The following is a 22,508-nucleotide window of genomic DNA, read 5'->3' as shown; positions in this document are numbered from 1 at the left end:
CACTCAGGGTTGATTTCCTTCAAAATGGATAGGTTTGTTCTAAGAAAAGTGCTTAACTCCATGAAATGCAACATGCTTGAAGAGGAGGTCACTCTTCATGTGGTGGCTCTCTTGGCAAGCAGAAACATTTAGAAAACTAGGGTTCTGGCTCCTGTGGAGGCCCTCCACATGAACCAGACCCTCTCAACTTCAGATGTGTCACTTTCCGCATGAAGAAAACAGTAATGGAGGTAGCGCTAAGTGCCCCCCACTTCACATGTTGAACAGAACCCCGTAACTAATGCCTGAATATGGTTTATATTGCAGGAAATTCTGAATGTGTTTTAAATGCTTTACTATGACTATTTAGTGGATTTTTTTCAATACTGTATCATACTGGCTGAAATCCGAAATTATACTGCATAATGCTAATGGTGTCATCAGCTGTCTCAAATTTTCAGAAATAAAACATTTCTGATTTCTTCCTCAAAGATCTTTAGGCTCCCGTGGAATCCCTGTCTTTACTGGGAAGCCACTTGGGGGTGGTTGGAGGGGAGGGGTCTTCCTGGCAGTGGTGATTTTTGGTAATTAGACACCCCTCCCATCCCATGGCCCCAATAGCTTCCTCAGGAGGAAAATTAGAAATATGTGTTTTTTTTTCTAAAAACAAATCAGAACAAAACCCTCTCAGCTTGATGCAGCATAACGTCCAGATCAGGATTTCCACCACCACATGATTGTGGATCATGTTGTTTTAACCATTTCAGCTGCCTTGAGTCCCCTATGGGGAGAAAGGCAGCATATAAAATCACAGATATACCTACATGATTGTATGTGTATCTGTTCACTTGGGAATATATCAGCCTGAATCCTGTAAATATTGCCAAATCTAGTAAACACATCCAATGGAGAGCTGAATGATGAACTAAGACTTTATAAAGTTCAGCTGATTCAATGAATCTGTTTACTTGGAACTACTAGTAGAATTTGAGCCACTTTCTGTGCTGGGTGACCCTAGTGACCAAGTTTGTTCCTGTCTCTGCACCTCTGCCCCCTTTTTATTTCAAGATGTGATTGAAAGAGAACATTACCCATGGATAAAAATCCTTCATATTTTGCATATGCATATTTACATGCATATACTATTGTGCTAGCCCATTTAGGAATCGCAAATATTGGCTAAGGTGGGGAGATGGATAGCCTGCTAACGCTCTGTGTCCCTGGGCCAGTGTGTATTTAAACGGTGAGGAAACTGCCCACGTTCTGTACAAATCAGGCCAGAGCCATTGGAAGATGTGCTAGAGAAGTAGGGCAACAATTAGTTTCTGGAAAACTTTTTCAGACTGCCACAAAACATGCTGGCTGACAGATCTGGAGAGTGATATTCCCCTAAAAATAAGGTTTCCAAGCTCTGCAGCTGCACATTGCTAATATTTTTATGATTACAGTGCCTGAATACTTTTCATTTTGTTCTACCTTGTAATAAAAACCATAGCAGCTGTGTTTAGGATGAAACTGTATGCAGGTTCTTGAGTATTAATAACAGCAACAACAAAAAACAACAGAAAGGAGGCACATCCATCACATACATATATACTAGATCTTGCACTATTTCACGATACCGCTGGATTGCCTTAACAAATGACAGATCACAAATCAATGTGTGGTGCCGGTTTAACCACACAGAACAAACAAAGCCATAAGTCAGGAATGCACACAGGAACGCAAAGTGTAAGCAAAGAGGCTTTTCTGACGGTGTCTTCTGTACCTTCCTAGATGTTGCTGTCAAAAGTCCTGATTATGAAGATACAATGGAACAGAAACTGCTTTTCAGCCCTGTAATAATTCATTCTGCTCAATCTGTAACTGGCACAGCCGTTTTGCATGTCTTGCTGTCATTCATATCTTGTGTGGCCAAATAATGGAAGCTGATAATTTATCCATCCTACCTGCTATTTTTATTAATGATTCTTTTTCCCATTGTGTGAGGTTGTCAGCATTTGCTTTGGGCATGTGAGGTATTTTTATAGCACAAATGAGAACTCTTAGCTGCCTAGAGTGGTCACAACTGACCAGATAGGCGGGGTATAAATAAATAAATAAATAAATAAGCAAGCCCACTAGGAGTTGAATCCCTGCTCAGTCAGTTTCTCCCTCTCTAGTATAGGCTGATATCACAATGAATCTACTCTGCTGTTTACAGTTCAAACTTTAAAGGAGTTAGTTGTCCATGGTGCTGAACCTATTTGGGGAATAACGATCAGTGTCTTAGAACAGTGGTCCCCAACCTTTTCTGAACCGTGGACCGGTTGGAGGGGCAGGGCACACACCCCGTGCTCGTGTGTGGGCGGGACGCGTTCGCAGGTGGGTGGGACGTGTGTCCGTGCAGGCATGTGGGGGGGAGTGTGTGCGGGGGGGATGAGATCTGTCTCCACAGCCCAGTCCTGCAAAGGCCATGGGTGTTGGAAACCCCTGTCTAAGAAGATCAGTGGTTCTTAACCTTGAGTTACTTAGGTGTTATTGGACTGTAACTCCCAGACACCCTGGCCAACAGAATCAGTGATGAAGGCTTCTGGGAGTTGTACTCCAGGAACACCTGGATTACCCAAATTTGAGAACCACTGCCTTAGATGGTGTCGGGATCTGCAAGATGAGAGGAAGTAGGGATCTTGCAGATGAAGCCTCAGGGAAGGGATCTTTCTCCTCAACCAGCAAGGAGACACGAGACACTCAGAGTGTAGTTTTCAGGATGGGATCCGGATGAATACAGAACAGCCTGCTGTGAGGCACCTGTTCAGTGGGAGTTCTCCTTTTCGATCCGGCCTCCCCTCAGTTTATTGTATCCCCTACCTTTGAACAAGTTAATCAATACAGAGGTAACTAATTTCTTGAATACACAACCAGAATAACCAGAGTTAGAGACAGCTAATTTCCTTGAATACACAGACATCAGTAAACAGAGTGGTTGGTAAACAGACAGGCTGGTAACCAGACAGTTAATAGTAAACAGACACAGCTAACTTCAAATACACAGCCAATGTAAACATTCCTCAGGTAGACATTTTAACTACATTACCCAGCGACAATAGACAGCAGGTCAATGATTTATCCGTTACTGGAAGTTAGCAGTTATGTACGTGTCTTGCAGCTAGGGCATGATGTCTGCTACTAGCATACAGATATATACATTTATATACATTTATAATATTCATTTGCTACTGCCATAGATATATACATTTTAAAGGCATACAATTTCCCCACATCCCAACCGTTTTTTATTTATTTTGTTGAAGACAATGGCTGTTGTAAACTCCTGAAAATTCCGAATCCAGGTATGATATGAAGTCAGGCTCATCTTCAGCAGAGGGCTGAATAGCATGTTCCAGGCCACTGGGAATAAGGAAAGCATTCAAATAGCCAAACCTGCTTCCTTGTTGCACTGAGAGGCAAAACTCATTCTTTACAACTTTAAAACATTGTTTTGATGGAATAAACCTGGAATCTTGGCAAGAGAATTAAATTTACAGTGTAGATTAAAGAAAACACAATATTGAATAACTAAAATTACAATTACAATAAGATATGCATAACAAGAGTACCTAATACTTTTCAGGAAAAGAGAACATTTTGAAAACATATTATTCAGATATATAAGCACAACATACTGCTAATAGAAAAAAGCAAAAAACTTTAAGGTATACAGAACTTTTGCATAGAAATATGTGACACAGACAACTTCCCCACTGAAGACACACACACCATGAATTTCTTGTATGACACTTGATTGGAGAGATACATATAGAGCTTAGCAAAAGAACAGCAACTTATCTTGAGGGATGAGTAGTAAAGAATGGTGCGTGTATGCATTTGCCTTGCTCTGGGGCAAAGTTCTTAAACTGTACAACTGACTGAATTAAAAAACGTTGTCTGCTAGTGCCCTTAAATTTCCCCTGGACTGAAAATATGTTTCTACAGGCAAGCATGTCAGATGTATTAGCATCACTATGAACAAAATTGCCTACTGTGGGGCCTACTTGTAGGGAATAATATGCTTCTCTGTCTCAGGGATAAACAGACAAAGTTTTCATATTACATTAGAAAATAATTTTCAAGGAAAACTGTGACATGTAAAAGAATAAACATGCAGTGTCTACAACAAAATTAGATTCATATTAGGGAAAACTCAAAGGCTAAAACTGCATTTAATTCTGAGTATAAAACTAAGAATTGCTTCTCTAAAATTCAATACTCTAAGATCTGGCTAACAGAGGAAACAAATGTCATGCACTCTTACCCTGCAGAAAGAAAAACAAACATTTTTGACAATTTACAGCATTTGCAACAAACATTTTCTCAGGGATGTGACACTGTTACTCCTGGAAGGCAGAGACAGGAATGCAGGCTTGTATGAAGTCCCATGTGCTCACAGCAATGCAAGGTGTAGTAGGATTTGTAGTTCTAAGAACATGGAACCTAGAGTGTGCAGGACATCATTTGGATCCTTACAAGTGGCTTGAGTGTAAACAATGCTTTCTCCAAATTGGAAGGTGATGGGGGAAAACTTTCTGGTTCGCCTCCTCCCACCCCAATATGCAGCATTAGTCTCTCTACTGTCCAGGTGGGAGGCATTCTTTGGTGATCTATATAATTGCCATGTCCGGCTGAGTAGGACTTTGACACTCAGAGTGTAGTTTTCAGGATGGGATCCGGATGAATACAGAACAGCCTGCCGTGAGCCACCTGTTCAGTGGGAGTTCTCCTTTTCGATCCGGCCTCCCCTCAGTTTATTGTATCCCCTACCTTTGATCAAGTTAATCAATACAGAGGTAACTAATTTCTTGAATACACAACCAGAATAACCAGAGTTAGAGACAGCTAATTTCCTTGAATACACAGACATCAGTAAACAGAGTGGTTGGTAAACAGACAGGCTGGTAACCAGACAGTTAATAGTAACCAGACACAGCTAACTTCAAATACACAGCCAATGTAAACATTCCTCAGGTAGACATTTTAACTACATTACCCAGAGACAATAGACAGCAGGTCAATGATTTATCCGTTACTGGAAGTTAGCAGTTATGTACGTGTCTTGCAGCTAGGGCATGATGTCTGCTACTAGCATACAGATATATACATTTATATACATTTATAATATTCATTTGCTACTGCCATAGATATATACATTTTAAAGGCATACAATTTCCCCACAAGATGGCTCCTGTCTTCATAGTAAAAATTCAGAAGTGTCACTGCTTTAAAAAAAAAACACGAGATGCTAGCCTTCATTGGCTCATTCACCACCCAACATCTCTTGGAAAGCAACAGCCCCTTATTTCTAATCAAAAGAGCAGTGTTTCCCTGCTTAGTACTCCATTGCTGACTACAGAAGGTGCCCCTGCATTTGCAGGTCATCTTCACAGTTTGGGGTGGGTGGGCGGAGTATACGAGTGTGCAGTTGTGCATACTGTGAGCCAACAGTGTGGATGGTGCATGAAAAAAATTAAGCAGCTGCGCCCACAACTTGGAATTTACCTTGTTTAGACTAAAGCTCTGAGAATCCCCAGTTAGTGTAGTCAATTTTTCAAAGTTCTGATCATGCTTACTTTGCACTTAGGCCATGCTGACTGCTGGTATGTCCTGAGGAGCCTTCTTGACTCTGAGCCAGGAAAGGCTCTTCATCCCATTTGACACAACTAGCGTGTGTGTGTGTGTGGGGGGTGAATATCAGTCTTAAACACCTACATCTTTTATGCTAGATAGAATTGTCTTTGTGAATGAATGTGGCTTCAATAGCTTACTGAATTTGAAGAAACATACCTTCCTAATAATGACCACCTCCAGCCAATTGACCTCTATCGCTGTGGGTATTTTCATTAAAAGTTAACTTTTTCAGAAAACACTACTGTATTTGCATAATAGTTTTCTGCTAACAGAATTCCTGAGCCTCTGAGTTTTTCTATTGCTAAGGGAGAAAAACTCAGCATTAGATTCTTTCATATTAATAATGGCAGTTTTGTGCAGTGCAAAATTAGGTACATGTATATAACAATATTCATGCTTTATGTTAATTGTACTCCTTGGTTTCTAGGCACTCTATAGTAGGGATTACCAACTATATGCCCTGGGGGGGGGACCTGTTAGTTCCAAGAAGTCAACCCCAGCAGATGTCTTTGGCTACAACCCATCTGGAGTTGATAGAAATCATTCTCCAACAAGCTTGATGAGTACTATAACTCAGGAACTGAGAAACGCTGGCTAGCTTGTTCTCGTGATGCCAACTCAAAGGCACAATAATTGTATGCAAAACTACTGATGCCTGTTTCACCAGATCTGGCAGACAGATGGGCTCCCTTTTGACCCCTCTTTCCCCCCAAAATGGCCTTCTTTGAAGTTTTTTTCATTGCTAAGGATCTTCGAATCAACGCACAGATGAACTGCATGCTTGCTTCTCACTGCCTTCTTCTTTAATGTCAGGAGTCCCTTCCACACCAGCTGAAGGATTCTTGCTGTTTTTAATCTATTAGAAAGTCAATATTTGTATCTTGGAGGTAACATTCTTCTCACGCCCTCAGCACTTATCTCTTCCAGACTAAGAAGTTAAATATTTTGTACTGCGTGAAGCCATTGCACATGAAAAACACATTGTTGCTTTGTGAGAGGGCGCCAGCGCTGTCAGTATTGACAGCATACTTGGGAATATTACCAGATACACATTTTGTTCCATGAGTGAGTGCTCTTATTTCTGCTTTAATGTCTTTTTTGTTTTGTTTTGCTCCTCTAAACTGCATGTCTGGATGCTTTTTTGTTGTAAAAGGAGGAAGATGCGACAAGTCTTATTGAAAAAGAGAGGAGACACGCTTCCATCAATGCGAAAGTATTGCGCCTGCAAAAGGACTTGGAGAAGGCCGTACAAGACAAAACAGGTTATCTCACACACCCACTATGTGCTTTGACACATTTGCATGCCAAGGTTTCTTAAAAGTTCTGCCCCCCCCCCCACACCAGTTGAGAATGCTGAAAACCACCAAGACCCATCCATCGTGGCAACCGTAGCAAAAACCGGGATCCCCGTTACCCACACCCAGGCAGAAAATGCCAATGTTATAGATTCCCAAATGATTAATTTTCCCGTGGTCCTCCTGACACAGGAGCTAGAGAAAAGAGGCAGAATTGCTGGCTGGACAATGAAGCCAGTATGTTACCTATTCTTGGGTTTATGCCTTACAGTGCACCAGTCTCTGCATGTCTGCTCAGACATAAGACCCAATGAGATTTATTCCATTTTTGAAAATATAATCATATTCTATCCTCTGTGTATTTGATAACCAGGAAAAGGGAATGAATTAAAGGCCATGTCTCCCCTTTCCCTTTTTAACCTTTTAGAAGTTAAGAAAGGGCAACTTCTAATGCATTTAAGACAGGCTAATTTGTTCCCTTCAAGTAGCTGGTTTCATCAATTCCTTTTGTGTTTGGTTACTTCTGTTGTTATTTTAAATACAAACTATTTTATTTCAATATGATTATACACTGTTTTAGGGGACTACTAAGTTAAAAAGAAGCACTTAAATTTTAATATATATAAATATCCTGCAATTTCCTAAAGGCAACACAACTGACTATATTTCATCTCCAGAGACATTTCAAACGGCATAAAGAATTAGTAAATATTCTGGTGTGCCAAAAGCCTGTAATACTGTATTTATTTTTATGCATCTGCAGCAATAATTTTTGATTTTTTAAAAAGGCTTGGAACGGATGCTTAAAGCTTACACGGAAACGCCACAGTTCTCTGATGCAAAGAATCAGAATGATATTACTACACAGCTTGATGAGGTACAGTTCAATGTTTAATGTTAACTAAACATTATTTTTTATGCTTTTTTTTAAATCATCTTCCTGGACTTAACCTTTTCTTTCCCCCTAAAATCTAGCTTCAGCAAACATCCATATAAACTGAAATGTCTGGGAGTCCAATAATTGCTAATAGATATACTGGACAGGTTTAGAATAAAATAATTTGCCAAGTTTTTGTGTCAGTTCTAGTTTATGTTTAAGACCAAGTGACCATAAAATGCAACAGATGTATAAAATGCGGGAACCAGAATGGACAATTTAAAACCCCATCGAAGCAGGAGTGGGCAAACTGAGGGCTCCCAGCATCCTCCAAGGTTTGGGGTGTGTGTGCTAAAATAGGGAAGCAGGTGGGAGGGAAAGAGGCAAAACTGCTCCCACTCACCCTGGAGGCTTTTAAAGTTAACAAAATGGGAGGCTGAATATGCCCAAAGCTGTGATCTGGACTTGGTTATCATCATAAGACGTCATCTTAGAACCCAGACTTATCTATAATAAGCCTCATGCTGGCGAATGCTGTCTAACTGCTCCCACTTGCACCAGGAACAGCTAAATAAACTACAGGACACCTGTCCATGGTTTGCTTGGCATGACATCTGAGGAGGAATTGGCATTCTGGCTTCTCTCTCCTGCAAGGCAGAGAAATAATGGTTTCTCATGGGGTCATTCTTTTGACTTGTTGGGAGAAAGACAAGCCGGAGTGCCAGCCCCTGCCAGGTTCAGATTTCATTTTAAACATGCCACTGATGGAAAGCCCATGGTTGGTTTTATTGGTTAGCATCTAATTGCTCACTAGGCTGGCCTGCGACAAGCCAGGCGTCCGTAGAATCTTTTGTTGTTACAACCAGATGTACAGCCTCAGTTGAGATCAAGGTGCTGTGAAATACCGTTTTTGCTGATCATTTTAAAACTGGATTACTCAAGGCAACGCTGAAAGCTACCCTTCTGCAAGCAAACCACTTCAAGTTAGCTAGTGTGCTAGCAGGAATGGAACAGAAGCCTAAACCAGCACAACCTTGGAATAACTGCATTTCAAAATGGAAAGAAAAGGTAAGAGTAAGAGCCATAAGCATCCATAAAAAAACACACACAAAAACCCACAACACATCTAAGAATCCATATGGGAGATCACATACACCTCTTTGGTTCAGTCTCATAGTGTGCTAGAATCAGTGTGTCCCTAACCCTTCTACCCATCCACAGGATGTTCTCGTGACAAACAGGCTGCCCTTAGGGAAGAGTAGGTTTAAAATAGAAAAGGTTTTCTTTAACCTTCACAAGTAATTCTGAGTTGTTCAGTTACCCCAAACCAGGCACTTTTAAGAGGCTAGCTTGGCAGCAGAGCTATCTATGCGCAGACTAAGGAACTCTTTGGGAGGACTAACACAGGACTGTACTCTCATCGTGAACCTGCTCATGTTTAGCAGTTTTTCAAATGACATTGTTCTCATTTTAATGTATAAAAATCTGTAAGTTGTGTTTGAGATAAGCACATGGGTCAACAAAACAGCAAATAAAAGTTAGAAGTCATGACGGGTACTTCATACTGTACTATTCTTGTTTGTGTAGATGCCAACCTACGGTAGACTAATATCCTACTGAATGCAGCTCAGTGTGTGGCAAAAATAGGTTTCTGTTTCTGCAGGGTTTCCTTCTACATCAAGCATCATAGCATGTGGAGAAAAAGGCAAATTTCTTGAAATACATTGTGAAGACATGCATCGGAGATGTCTGTGCCAAATTTTCCGATTCTCTGCAGCTTACCAGAGCAGTCATAAGGGCACACACTGGGCAAAGAGGAACACTTTTTTCCCTAATAGTCCTTGATCGGAAACAATTCTGAGTTGCTTCCTCTCTAGAATTCGTTATGTGTATCCTATCATTACAGATCTCAGCAGACATTGGGTAAATACTGATTCCATTCCACAGACTGCACAGTACCTCTTTTAACACCGTGGACCATCTCTGGCTTGTATAACTAGAAGCCGGAGGTCACTGGGACAGCTACGGAGTTTTGTGAGCACAGAGCTCTTACGCTCAATGTTTTTGAGCGGAACACCAATGTTTGAGTGAAAACATCATTGTGAGGCAGCACTTATGAATCCACTGAACGGCAAACAATTATTTTTATAAGTTAATTTTAAATATACTGAATGTGTTGTTGTTTATATCACACTTGCTAAACATCAATACATTTCCTTTGCAACCAATAGGTTAAATAATGAAAATATTTTATCCCTCTCTCCCCCCCCCCCCAACCTATAGGACTGTGTGCACAATTCTGTGGTGATTACACGCCCTGTTAAAATGAAGCATTTAAAGCAAAATTTGAGCACAAGGAACACCAGTGAAGTAGAAGCTAACTCAAGCAACTTCCCAGGTAACAATGTAATTCATTCATTATTGGACAAATGTTTAGGTTATTGCTTTCTTCTTGCTCGTAATTGCATTAGTGACAAAACGGCTACTGTTCTGGTAATAACACAATAAAGTTACCCAATGACAATGGTGAAGTTGGTAATAAACGCCACAGTTTAGATTGGGTAGATGTTGATACACCAGACCCTACTGTATATTTGACAACTATCCTCTCACACAAATATTTCCCTCTGCTGTAAATTTGGGAGCCCCTTATTCTGTGTGCCCGGCACCATTGCTAGACTGGTCATTCTATGCAAGACTAAGCAAAAACAGCTCCAACTGATCCACTGGGGTGGATGCTTTTGTCCTTTCCATCTTGGAAACCTTTCCACTTCTTCCAGTGGAGTGGAAAAGAACCGAGAGGCACAAGACCATGCCTTTTCCTTTCTTGCACATGAATACCCTCCTCAATTTCTATCTTCCATATCTCCATTTAAATGTACAGTATCAGCAATGGTGGAGTTAGGTCTGTTGGATTTTTAAAGAAATGACTCTACATGGCACAGATGCTTTTTTCTTATACAAAGGCAAGAATATTACATGCATTGGAAAAAGAGAGTAGGATTGCCAAACCAAAACTGGAACAACCAACAAACATTCATTGTTTAAATAATTAAAGATAAAGGGTTTCTAATTGGAGCAAAATACACCCGGCTCTTCAGGTCCAAGCTGTTTTCAAATCTGTCCCTCTTAAAAATTTAATTCAAGAGCTACCATTGGGTAAATGGCAAGGAAAAATACTGTAGTAGAAACGGAGCCACTGTTGCTACTAACTTTCTATAAGCACCCTCTATTGTTCTCTTTGACAGCCCCTGTGAGCAGCTCAAAGGCAGCAACATCTTTGCACCAAGAGGGTGATGAATCGGTACATGGGACCTGCGTGGCCTTGTATGATTACAGCACATCAAGGGAGGATGAGCTCTGCTTGCATAAAGGTAACATTCCTCTGCCTAAATCTGAACAGGCATGGCCTGAAAGAGAATGGCCACAAACCAAAAGAATATAAATCCACTTGGGATCTGATTATTGCCACAATTCAGAATACAGTGGTGCCTCGCTTGATGACGTTAATTCATTCCAGTGAAATCGCTATAGTGAAAACGTCATCAAACGAAATAAACAACTCATTGAAATGCATTGAAAACCGTTCAGTGCATTCCAATGGGATGAATACCTGCTCGTCCAGCGAAGACCCTCCATACGGCGGCCATTTTCTGGTGCCTGTTAAGCGAAAAATCTGTCCTAAAGCACAGCGGGGGCCCATTTTCTTCAGCTGGTGGCCATTTTGAAACCCAACGATCAGCTGATTGCTGATCATCGTAAAGTGAAAATCGGTTCCCGAAGCAGTGAACCAATCATCGTGAAACGAAAAAAAAAAACCATTTAAACCATCGTTTTGTGATCGCAAAAACTTCAACGTTAAGCAGATTTGTCGTAGAGTGTGGTAATTGTCCAGCGGGGCATGACTGTATATTTATGCCATTTAATCTGCACTGTCAAGAACATTTTCTAGGGAATCTGGCTCCCTTAAAATAATAGAATGCACCTTTGAACTATGTGAGACAATCCAGTTTTTGCCGAACCAACTGCCTAACAAGTGTAAACCTTAAGAGCTATTTACACCAGGCAAATGTCTGTGTCCAGAATTTCCTACTGGGTGACCCCCTTGCGGTAGCAGACCATCTTTTCTCCCTATCTGCAATACAGTATTAACAATGGATATGGGAGAGGTCTCTGAGGTGGCTGCATCTCAAGTGCACCTGGAAGTGTATCCCAAGGCTCATGTGCAATTTGAAATGTATTTGAAAAACGCAAGCAAGGAGAAAGTTGTGCCACAGGAATCCAAAGACGGGAAAAATCACCTTTGTGGAGGATCACTCCCCGAACTGAACAGCTTACACTCAGCTGTGTGTGTAAAATAAAGCCCCATTAAGATGGGATGACTCGATCAAGGAGGTAAATGTAATCTCGTGCACATTACCCACCTAGGTGACACGATTGCAATCCATCACAAGGAAGAGGACGGATGGTGGTATGGATCTCTCAAGGGGAAAAAAGGCATTTTTCCAGCAACATATGTGGAAGAAATTGCTCCAGCTGCTGACCAGAGCCTCACTGTGAACAATACCACTCTTTAAACTGAAAAGGGCAAGATAACCACAGATCACAAGGCCACTTCCCCATTGAACTTTACTCACCTGGACAAGGCTCAGATTTCTTTAAATGCCTACTGCGCTGAATGACGTCTTAAAATCAAACCAACCAAATCTGACTAACTTCCTATATGCATAGGAAGCTCTGAATCTGAAGCTATATCATAAAAATTAAAAATCTCTATCACACCCAATTCCTTTGTCATTAAAAAAAAGCATTGGCGTTTAAGGTGCTATTCCATAACCACCTTACAATAGATCCTACTGAACTAAATTTGGTTTGCTTGAGGTAGTAACGGCGAGCCCAAGTGCCCAAACCTGGGGGGTGGGAACCAACCCAGCAGGCAGTGGGCAACAGCAGCGGAAGTGGCAGCGGAAGCTGGAATCCCGGGCATGGAGGTGCCTCCAGACCCCAATCCGGATCCGCCTCCAGTTGTGCCCAACCCCACCACTACCTATAGCTCAGCTGGGCTACCGCCAATGCCAGCTGGTCCATATCTTGGCCCACCACCTGTCGGGGCGCTAGCACTGCGGCTGCAGCTGCCTCCTCAGGTTTGGCTGCTGGAGGTAGCGATCCAGCAACTTATGGCTTGCGTGCCCACAGAGAGGGTTCTCCGTGCCAGCTGTGGCACGCATGCCATAGGTTCACCATCACTGGCTTAAGGGGATCCTGTGTTGGGCAGCTGGTGGAGTAGTCCATGCCAGGCCAGGACTTCAACGCTCCGGAATAAAATCCCCACTGTACCATGAGATGCAGTGGGTAGTCTTGCATCAGTTAATGATTCCGCCGATCTTGCTTCACAGAATCAGGTGGACAGGAAGAAAACAAACACACTGCCTTGAACTCACTGGAAAAAAGGAAATACAAATGTAAATGATAAGTGCTAGACGTTCAAGGCAGTAGGACAAGAGGAACAGCTAAAATGAGTGACTCAATTAAAAAAGCCACAGCCTTTATTATTATTATTATTAATTTAATTTATATCCCGCCTATCTAGTCGTGGTGGACTACTCTTTAGTTCGCAAGCCCTGAGCAGAGCTGTTAATGAGAGAGGAGTTTGAAGGTCAGTGGTTCATAAGGATCAGGGCATCAATACTGTTATTGCCCTTATTTCTGTTATCTGGTGCTAGATAATTTCTGACTTACAATGACTCTTATGACTCAGTGACCTTCAAACTGCTGTTACTGCGCTGGGTTAAATAGTCCTATAGTGACCGTTCAGGCCTTCATATGTACTGGAAATGGATTCTGTACATTTCTTGTTAAAAAGAAGCAGACACTTACGACAGCCCATTCACAAAGTTTGGCACAACCAAGTCCTGTGTGTGTTGCTCTTAGAAGAGTAGGGCGCTTTTTGAAAGAACTGACGACTCAAGGGCACTTCACTAGTTCAGACTGGCCCTGCCAGAGGGTTTGGGGCATCTGATCTGCAACTGCAGCTCCTGGTCAGACATGAGAATTTTAGAGTCTCCTCTGGTTCGCCGGAAGGCTAGGATGACAGCCACCAATTGTATGGCCAAGATCCACACACCCCTTCCCCCACTATCTGGAAGAGCAAGTCAGTCATAGTTCTAACATTTATTATTTCTAAACACAGTGAATATACACAGACAGGTTCATAAATACAGCAACACATCATTTGTAAGTCAAGGCAACGAAAGCCTTCCTAACATTTGCAATAAATGCAGAAAAATTGTTAGTTTCTCTCATTTTTAGCTGCAACTCTTCTATACAATCCAGCGGAGGAGAGCAAGAGATCACTAGAAGGAAAGAAGGATCAAAATTAGTTCCCAGTTTGAACATCGGGCATCTTAATGTCTTGTATTGGTCAGGTGGTATGGTTCCTTCTTAGCCTCTTGCAGTCACCCCTGAACAGTAAAACTGCTGCTACTTTATATCATTCCCAGATTTGTATTTTTTGACTTCACACTCCCACATGCTTTACACAGCTACAACTTGGGGCCAGCAACACAAATCTGGACACCTCTAATCATTACTTCTATTAGCACCAATTATCAAATCTCAGTAAAGTGGTGCCTCGCTTAGCGATGTTAATCCGTGCAGAAAAAATCGCTGCTAAGCGATAACATTGCTAAGTGAAAATAAAAAGCCCTTAGAAACGCATTAAAACGCGATTAATGTGTTCCTATGGGCTAAAAACTCACCTTTAAGCGAAGATCCTCCATAGCACTGCCATTTTCGGTGCCTCTAAAGCGAGGTATCTGTGCCTGAAAACAGCGGGCAGCCATTTTGTTTACCCGGCGGCCATTTTGAAACCGCCGATCAGCTGGCCGAAAATGGGGGGGGGTTGCGATGATCGCTTCCCTGTGATCATCGCAAAGCGAATTTCCCCCACAAGGGCCATCGCAAAGCGATCGCTTTTGCGATGGCAAAAAGTCCATCGTAAAGCAATTTCATCGCTATATGGAGCGATCGCTATGTGAGGCACTACTGTATATTGGCAGGCAGAATCCTGGTCAAAATATTAAAGCTCAGCTATGAATGTTGCGGTTTTGTTATTACTGAAATATATACAAGAGAATCAACCAAATGGAAAAGGCAGTGGGGGGGAAAAGCCACAGAAATTACTAGTGATACGGGGAAAGGAAAGCAATTTACTTCTTGTAATCAACCAATCTACTAGGTAAAATCTTTTTATGTTGTGGAGAGAGAGAATACATTTAAGTGATTATTTTCTGTAAATCCAGTTACAACTATAAAACAGGGGTAATGAATCTGCTGCCTTCCACATGTTTTTGGCTTACTGCTTATGCCATCCCTGCTTTACTGGTCATGCTCCCACGAATGATGGGAACTGGAGTCAAAACACAAAGGAACTGCAGATCCCCCACCCCAAAAACCTTGAAAGACCACGATGTTAAAATGAGACACGGCACGGAAGCTCATTACATACCTTCATACGCTCCCTCTTCATTTATGGAAAGGGTAAGGATGAATGGCTTGTCAAAATCTTTGTGGTCGATACAGCTGAATATAAACTGCAGATGTTTTGCTAGATACAAACATGGGAATTTATTGAGACGTGCGAGTTTGTCAGAAAAAGTCCATCTCAAGGTTGCTTTAATTCACTCCAGAGCTGTAGCACTATTTCATTCAAGTCAAAGGAATCACTAGAACTCCAATCATCATCCCATCTAGGCTTCCAGTGTTGTATCTGGAGCTCCAGACCCAAGAGATGGTGCCAGTCTTTGCTCATTCTTTCTCTGGCATTCTCATCATCCCCCTCCCCCAAACCACAGGTCTGGGGAGCTGCTTGGGAAAGAGTTGCATATAACCAGTGACACACATCATCAAAAACTATCATCCCACCATATAAAACTTAGCTAGTCAGTCTTCTACATTCTTCCTGAATAACGTTTTGTTCAACTAAAAATGAAATCTCAGACCTAAAAACTGCATTTGATAAACTTTTATTAAAAAATTAAAAACCCAGAATGTATTTAAGGGCTGTACATGAAAGAAACTGTTCACCCATCCTTCAGCAAGGACCCAACCACCCAAGATGGTGCTAAACCTTAAAATAAATAAATAAATAAATAAATAATAGTTTTTCCCACATTAGAAAACTGATATGCGCTGCAATGTCAACCTATGGTGTTTTAAGTTGGTATCTTTGAAACCTAGTGTGCAAAGAAAAGCCATGATTTTTGGTGCAGTTTAAGTGGTGGAAATGCTGCCAGTGATAGCAAAATCTGCTCCTGTGAACTTTGACTTGACTCCTATACAGTGATCAGCTGGGGTGGGAGATGTTTTGCACCCACCTACCGAGACAGGGATGGGCAAAATGCATCCCTAGGACTGCATGCACTCTCCAGAGGCTGCTTTAATGGCACCCAGTACTTCTTCAGCCCTATCTTTTGCCAACAGAAAAAGCTGAAATCCACCCTTTAAATGGCTTACAGGTCACCCTTTCTTGCATTTTGGATGCTGTATGTAGCCCCTTTGGAGGGTCCTCAGACCAGAGAAAGTTAGCATTTTTTTATATCAAGTGGACCGCAGAATATTAACATTGATCTGTTCTACAACATACATACGGAGCATGAGCAGATGCTAAATGCAAGGGTCTTCTACAGTAAGGGTCCCCAACCCCCGGTCTGATGCCGGTCCATGGCCTGGGCCGCTGAGACAGATCTCCCACCACCCCGCAGAGCTCCTTTGCACAGGTGCATGAGTTTGCGCACATGCACGCCTAAGCGCTCCCGCCCCTTCGCGAAAGTGTGCACACGAGCATCTCTGCCCCTCGCATGTGTGCGAGCCTTGCCCTCCCCGCACACAGACCCGGTCCTCCCCCAACCAATCTGCGGTGTCAAAAAGGTTGGGGAACACTGTTCTACAGGACAATGGTTTTTTGTACTGAGGCGAGAGTAGGATTTGCACAGAAAATTGTTTCTATCCAAACTCACACTTTTTTGGACTAGGACAATGTTCAGCAAATATCTGACCTGGAACTAGTGGCATAGTTTCTTTTTTAAAAAAGCAAATGGATTAATGCTACTATGGAAGCCTAGCACTAGCCACTCGGCGAAACAACAAAAATGTATACATCAGTCTTACCGCTTGTTTTGCGTATTTCTAGCCCAAGCCGCTCTTTAAAAAGTACTTCAGCCTTAAGCAGTCTTTGCTCCATTTCCTCTGTGGCTCTGCTTTTAACTAAGGTTTGAATGAGACAAAATAGTGACATTTCCTACCATGCCCTCAACTGCAGGTTAATCGTTTTTTGGTTTGTTCTTCCATTTTTCTTATCTTTCAAGGAGTTAGAAAGTATGTCAAATCATTACAAATTTTCCTACTGGATACATGGATGCTACAATCAAAGCAAAGAGTGAATTACTGTTACAGTGGTGCCTCGCAAGATGCACAGCCCCAGTCCTGCCAGAGGCCACGAGAGCTCCTCAGTGTTTTGGGGTGCCCCGTGGGACCCCCATCAGGGGCTAGGTGTTCCTCCCACAATCCTCTAGTGCACAGGTATTAGCATAAGGTAGGAGCTCTCGTGGCCTCTGGCAGGACTGGAACTGTGCAGCCAGGGGGTCACCATGCCTTGGGGGCGGGGGCAGGGCACAGAAGGGGGTAGGAGGTGCAAGGGCCACTCCAACTCATACCTTGCAGGGGCAATACCATGGTCATGAAATTAGTTTTTCCAAGGTAAGGCTCATCCATTGCACTTTGGGTGTGCTAATCCCTATGATTTCCCCAAATGTGAGGAACTCATAATTTGTGCTAATAGGGGATTGCATTTGTGATTTCCCTGGTGTTTTTAGAATCTCTTTATCCTTTGGTTCCTGGCTATCTTCACTATCCTCTATCATTTAAATTTGCAGCCATAGCCCCATTGGAGATGCTTTGCAAGACGTTTTTTTCCCCCACTGGAACACATTAATTACATAAGACCTGCTTTTTTATCCCAAAAAAGTGGTGGAGAAAGTGTATGCTGTTGGCTTTCCAGGAGGCAGTTCCTGGAAAACCAACAGCATACACTTTCTCCCTCACTTTTTTGGGATAAAAAAATAGGTCTTATGTAATTAATGTGTTCCAATGGGGGGTGGGGGAACCATCTTGCAAAGCATCGGCCTAAAAAAAACCCAAACCGTCTTGTGAAAATCCTCCATAGAAAACATTGTCTTGTGAATTAATCGTCCCATGACGCAATCATCTTGCAAGGCACCATTGTATTTTTAAAATAACCCTGCCGTGAAACATTCATTTTTTGGCTTCTTCATTTACCTCATACTGACTACCTTTTTAATGTCTTTCACTCCATGGGATGACTTCATCCAAGAGAGGGGACAGACAGCACATGATGTTGGTTCTCTCTGAAATCTCAGTAAATTCTAATGTCATAAAAATAGTGTCCATCTAAATGGGCTGCGGGACACTGCACTGCAGTTGCCGAAACTCCTGTTTTACTGTGCAATTTGAGGCAACAGATCTGGCTCATGGCAATTATACCACAGGGTTGCATAGAAATCAATCTCCGGTCCTTTTTTTCCATCTACGGGGAATTGCTGGAACAGATCATCCTGGGACGTAGACCAAGTTATCACCAATATGCACATCATACCCAGTTCTTAAGTCTTCTGTCCAAGTAAAATGGGCAAAACAGCTGAATTAAGTGCTTGGAAAGAATACTAGACAGGATGAGAACAATAAACACAGATTTAATCTAGGTAAGATGGAGATACTGCTTCTGCCTGATCACTTCCCTCACTCTCTGACTTTCCTTCTGCTGATCTGTTAACCAACAGTCAAATTTACAAGCCACGCTACCACTTTCTCATTCTTTGCTCAAGAGGCGGCCTTGGAGCTGCCCTCCTCTTCTTCAATGGCACCATCCACAACACATTTTGCCACAGAGAGACAATCGCCATGTAGCAAACTGAAAGTGAAATGACCCTGGGTTGCAATGTTTCTAAAATTATTTACAACCAAGATTTTTGTTGCTACTTACTTTTCATTCTTCTGGTAAGTTCCTCCTTGAGCTCTTGAATACTATCCATCAAGTCTGTCTCTTGTTTCTTCCCATCTGCAATGTTTGCAAGCACTTCGGATAATTTCTCCTGTTTTACTTCAATAGATTTCCTCTTCTGACAGCACTCTGTATTAAACAGGGCAAACTAGTTCTTTACCACGACTTTATTACAAAACTGATTTTATTCATAAACTATTTCTGGTGACACACTCAAAAGATAGCCAAAACGGTTAAATATACAATAAGCAATAGGATGGATACTATTTCAAGTCCATGAACAGAAACATTTCTGTCTCTCATATGAACTACTTTCTTGTGTTTGCTTCTGTCTTACACAAACTGCTTTCAGCACCTTAATACACTGTCAAGGCTTAGCTGAAGACCTTTCTCTTCAGGCAGGCTTCCCCTTACTGACCGTCTAAGTGGGGTTTTAAAATCAGAAGAATCAGTATTGTTGTTGTTTTAATCTATTTAAATAATATTTTTATTTAACATTTTAATATAATATATATTTCATTTTAAAAATATATTTTAATAAGCGTTGTTTTTAGCTGCCTCTTAATGATGTAAGCCGCCTTGGGTCCTTTTATGGAGAAAGGTGGGGTAAAAATATTTTCAGTAAATAAATAGATATTATATAGAACCTCTGCCATGGAAAATGCAGATATGAAAATAAATGCAAGCAACACATAGTACATGTGCAAAACAAAGAACAGACAATATGTTTACAACTTAACATAACTGTTGATGTCTTTGGATGAAAATAACATATGAGCAATGGTCAGGAAGACAGGGAGATGTGGCTCAAAACATCTGTTCATCATGGCTTTGATATGCATTTACTGCACTCTGATGCATTTGTTTAAAGCAAGGCTGGGGAACCTATGACCCCACCAAATGTTGCTGTACTTTGGCTCCTAGAGGTTCTCCCCAGTGTAGATGATGGTTAGGCATACTAGAAGGTATAGTTTCACAAGATCTTGAAGACCACAGGCCCTGCTTTAAAGTGTGTCAAAATCACCTGTACCATACTGTTTTGAGTTTCAAATTTCAGTTTTCACTTTACGTTCAGTGAAAACACTGAAGCAGGCATTAGGTACACCCAGTAGAGAAACATGCAAGCTTCATCAGGTTTCAGGACTCTCTAAGATATTTCCCATTATTGCGACATTTGTCTCTGGAGAAGTATGGCAGAGAAAGCAATGTTGCGCTTGTAAATAAAAATATTTGGAAAAAGAAGTACATCCAGACTGTTTTGATTACAAACAGGATAATGATCTCAGTGTATAATTAACCCCCTCTCAAATTTCTGTCCAATTAAATCTTCGGTTGAACTGTTTAAAAAGTAAAAAATAAAAAGACCCACTTAGGATAGGTTTGTATGCCCTGCATCTAACTTGTTACTTAGACTTCTGTAGAAAGCTGGAGAAAAAGCTTCTTCAGACATTCCATACTTAGTACATCTCATACTTGACAACACTATTCAAATATTTTCCATCGTTCATGCACTGCCATCATGTAAAAGTGCAATGCAAGATGTTTCAGGAACAAAACAAGAAGGTATCCATACTATACCATTTGTATACTCATGGAATTTGTTAATGATGTCATCTCCTTCTTTCAATCTCTTGGTCCATTTATCTGTAATTTAAAAAAGTATTATCTGCCACCACAATTCTAATATACACTGATGTATATATACATATAAAGACTGATTTTTTTTCCAGAATTACTGAAGCTTCCATAAACCTCACAGAGTTTCCTTCACACATAGCTAAGATAGTCTTTCTGTTGACCCTCAGTGGTGATCTACCTCAGTTGTTGCCCTATGGCTGTATTTTATTATTTTTGTTGTTTCTATTTCAGTTTAATTTTATTGTTTGCTGATTGGGATGGTGGTTGGGATACTTTGTTTTAAATCGCCCAGGGCAGAGTTTTTTTCACTGGCTGGTTGACTAAATAAACAAATTGAATACATAAATAAAAATAAAATAAACACTGTTTAGAGACGAGGAGGTGGGAGTCACACAAGGTTCAAATGGAACAATTCTGGCTCTTCTTTTGAGTGCCTCCTTTCCTCCCAGCTGCTTCTGCAGGCATGGAAGGGGGGGGGGTGCAGATTACACCAGTATTACAACCACAACAAATGGGTTTTTTAAAAATTCACAGCTTTCCCCCAGCCGCTGCCCCGAATTCCTTCCTGAAAACGACACTGTCTTTAGCTGAAGGCAGGTTGTGTAGAAAAGGATTGCCATAAGTCGGAGTTGACTTGACAGCACATAATTATTCTTGCTGTTGTTATATTGGATAAATGTCCCTTTCTGTTTCATCACACCACGTGACAGAAAGTGCCCACTGGCAACACAACAACAATAAATAGTTCAATGATACACAACTTTACCTGAAAGCTTGTTTATGGACTCCTGCCACAGATCTCTCAGTCCCAATGTCTGGTCCAGAGACTCGTTGCAACAAGTGGTTTTAAACTTACTCCAAAATTCCTTTATCTCTTTTTTGAGTATCGCCAGTTCATCGTCGTTTTTTGGCTGAGCCATTTTCCTAAGGAAAAAAAATGTAGCCACACCTTAGTCTCTCCAGCTTGATTAGGCAGCTTGGCTAAGGAATATCTGCTGGGTTACTAAAACATTACCAGTTATTCACAAACCTTACATAGCCAACTCATTTACAGTGCAAAAAAAAGGTATCTATTACAGAGGCTCCTCCCAGCCTACAGCCATGTTTTCAAATGCAAAGGAGTTTTTAAAAACACTGAATGCCCATGATTTAAAAAAACAACAACCAGCTTTTCAAAATGAATGAGGCAGCAATGAATTCCAAACACACCTTAAATGGCACAAACTTTTATCCGTGATGGCCTCTTCCTTCAGATGCAGGGAATCAAGCCCGAGTAAGTCGCCAAGGATCCGCCAAATAAACTGTTCGACGTACAGGTACTTATTTGATTTCCTTCCTGCTTTTCACTAAGGAAGGGGCCCGACTGGTTGGTCTTCCGAGGAATCCCGTCTCTCTCACTTTCTGGGCTGCAAAGAGACGAAAACGGTTCCCTTCTGGGAGTCGGAGTCGCCGCCGCCCACTTCTTTGAATATAATAAATGTGAAATTCAAAAAGTTATATTTAAAGTCATATTGAAATTAGCCAGCCGGGTTTCTAGAAGCCCCGGTCCCGAGGAGGTTGTGGGGAGATCGGTCGAGAAAAGTGCCCGTTTTCACCCACAAAAAAAAAGAAAGAAAGAAAGTGGGAGATTACTATTTATAAAGCAGAAGGGTGACGTCGCGGCCACCAAACTCTCCGCCTTGCCCGCTTCAAACCTGCCCGCGCTTTGACGTCCGCGATCAACGGCTTCATTCCTCCACGGGCCTGTGCGCAGGCGTGTGGAAAAGGCAGCTGGTGATTGGTCGGTGAGGCGCAGACCGGGTAGGGGAAGGCGAAGGGGGGGTTCTTCTTTGTTTGCTATTGGGCGAAGGCGGCGGAGTGGACGATGAGCACGACGGGAATTGTAGTTTGAGTCTCATCCTCTCTCTCTTTCTCTCTCTCTCGACTTTCCGCGGCTAGAGAAACGGAGAGGCGGGGCGAAGGGCCAAACAGGGCTTCC

At 41.8% G+C, this 22,508-nt stretch overlaps 2 protein-coding genes and 1 pseudogene across 2 annotated transcripts in view; 2 read left to right on the top strand and 1 right to left on the bottom strand.

Annotated features, from left to right (window-relative positions):
- Positions 1 to 12,585, top strand: part of NOSTRIN (nitric oxide synthase trafficking) — a 49,003-nt gene extending 36,418 nt beyond the window's left edge. The window contains exons 10-15 of the mRNA XM_072981778.2: positions 6,797 to 6,905; positions 7,727 to 7,815; positions 8,758 to 8,883; positions 10,099 to 10,213; positions 11,064 to 11,189; positions 12,244 to 12,585. Of these exons, the coding sequence (XP_072837879.2) occupies positions 6,797 to 6,905; positions 7,727 to 7,815; positions 8,758 to 8,883; positions 10,099 to 10,213; positions 11,064 to 11,189; positions 12,244 to 12,392 (714 nt within the window). The 3' untranslated portion in view covers positions 12,393 to 12,585. The remainder of the gene's footprint in view (positions 1 to 6,796; positions 6,906 to 7,726; positions 7,816 to 8,757; positions 8,884 to 10,098; positions 10,214 to 11,063; positions 11,190 to 12,243) is intronic.
- Positions 12,586 to 13,971: 1,386 nt separating this feature from the next.
- Positions 13,972 to 22,280, bottom strand: SPC25 (SPC25 component of NDC80 kinetochore complex). The gene is made up of 7 exons (XM_072981787.2): positions 21,740 to 22,280; positions 21,297 to 21,454; positions 20,471 to 20,536; positions 18,875 to 19,021; positions 16,984 to 17,079; positions 15,323 to 15,421; positions 13,972 to 14,168 (listed from the first exon to the last, which is right to left on the bottom strand). The coding sequence occupies exons 2-7, from the start codon at positions 21,448 to 21,450 to the stop codon at positions 14,044 to 14,046; spliced, it is 687 nt and encodes a 228-aa protein (XP_072837888.1). The 5' UTR covers positions 21,451 to 21,454; positions 21,740 to 22,280; the 3' UTR covers positions 13,972 to 14,043.
- LOC140703334 (U1 spliceosomal RNA) lies at positions 17,525 to 17,678 on the top strand (annotated as a pseudogene).
- Positions 22,281 to 22,508: the final 228 nt, after the last annotated feature.

The sequence above is a fragment of the Pogona vitticeps genome, chromosome 1, assembly GCF_051106095.1.
Source record: "Pogona vitticeps strain Pit_001003342236 chromosome 1, PviZW2.1, whole genome shotgun sequence".
Taxonomy (NCBI): domain Eukaryota; kingdom Metazoa; phylum Chordata; class Lepidosauria; order Squamata; family Agamidae; genus Pogona; species Pogona vitticeps.
The sequence above is the reverse complement of the archived record's forward strand: the minus strand, read 5'-3'. Positions and strand labels throughout refer to the sequence as shown.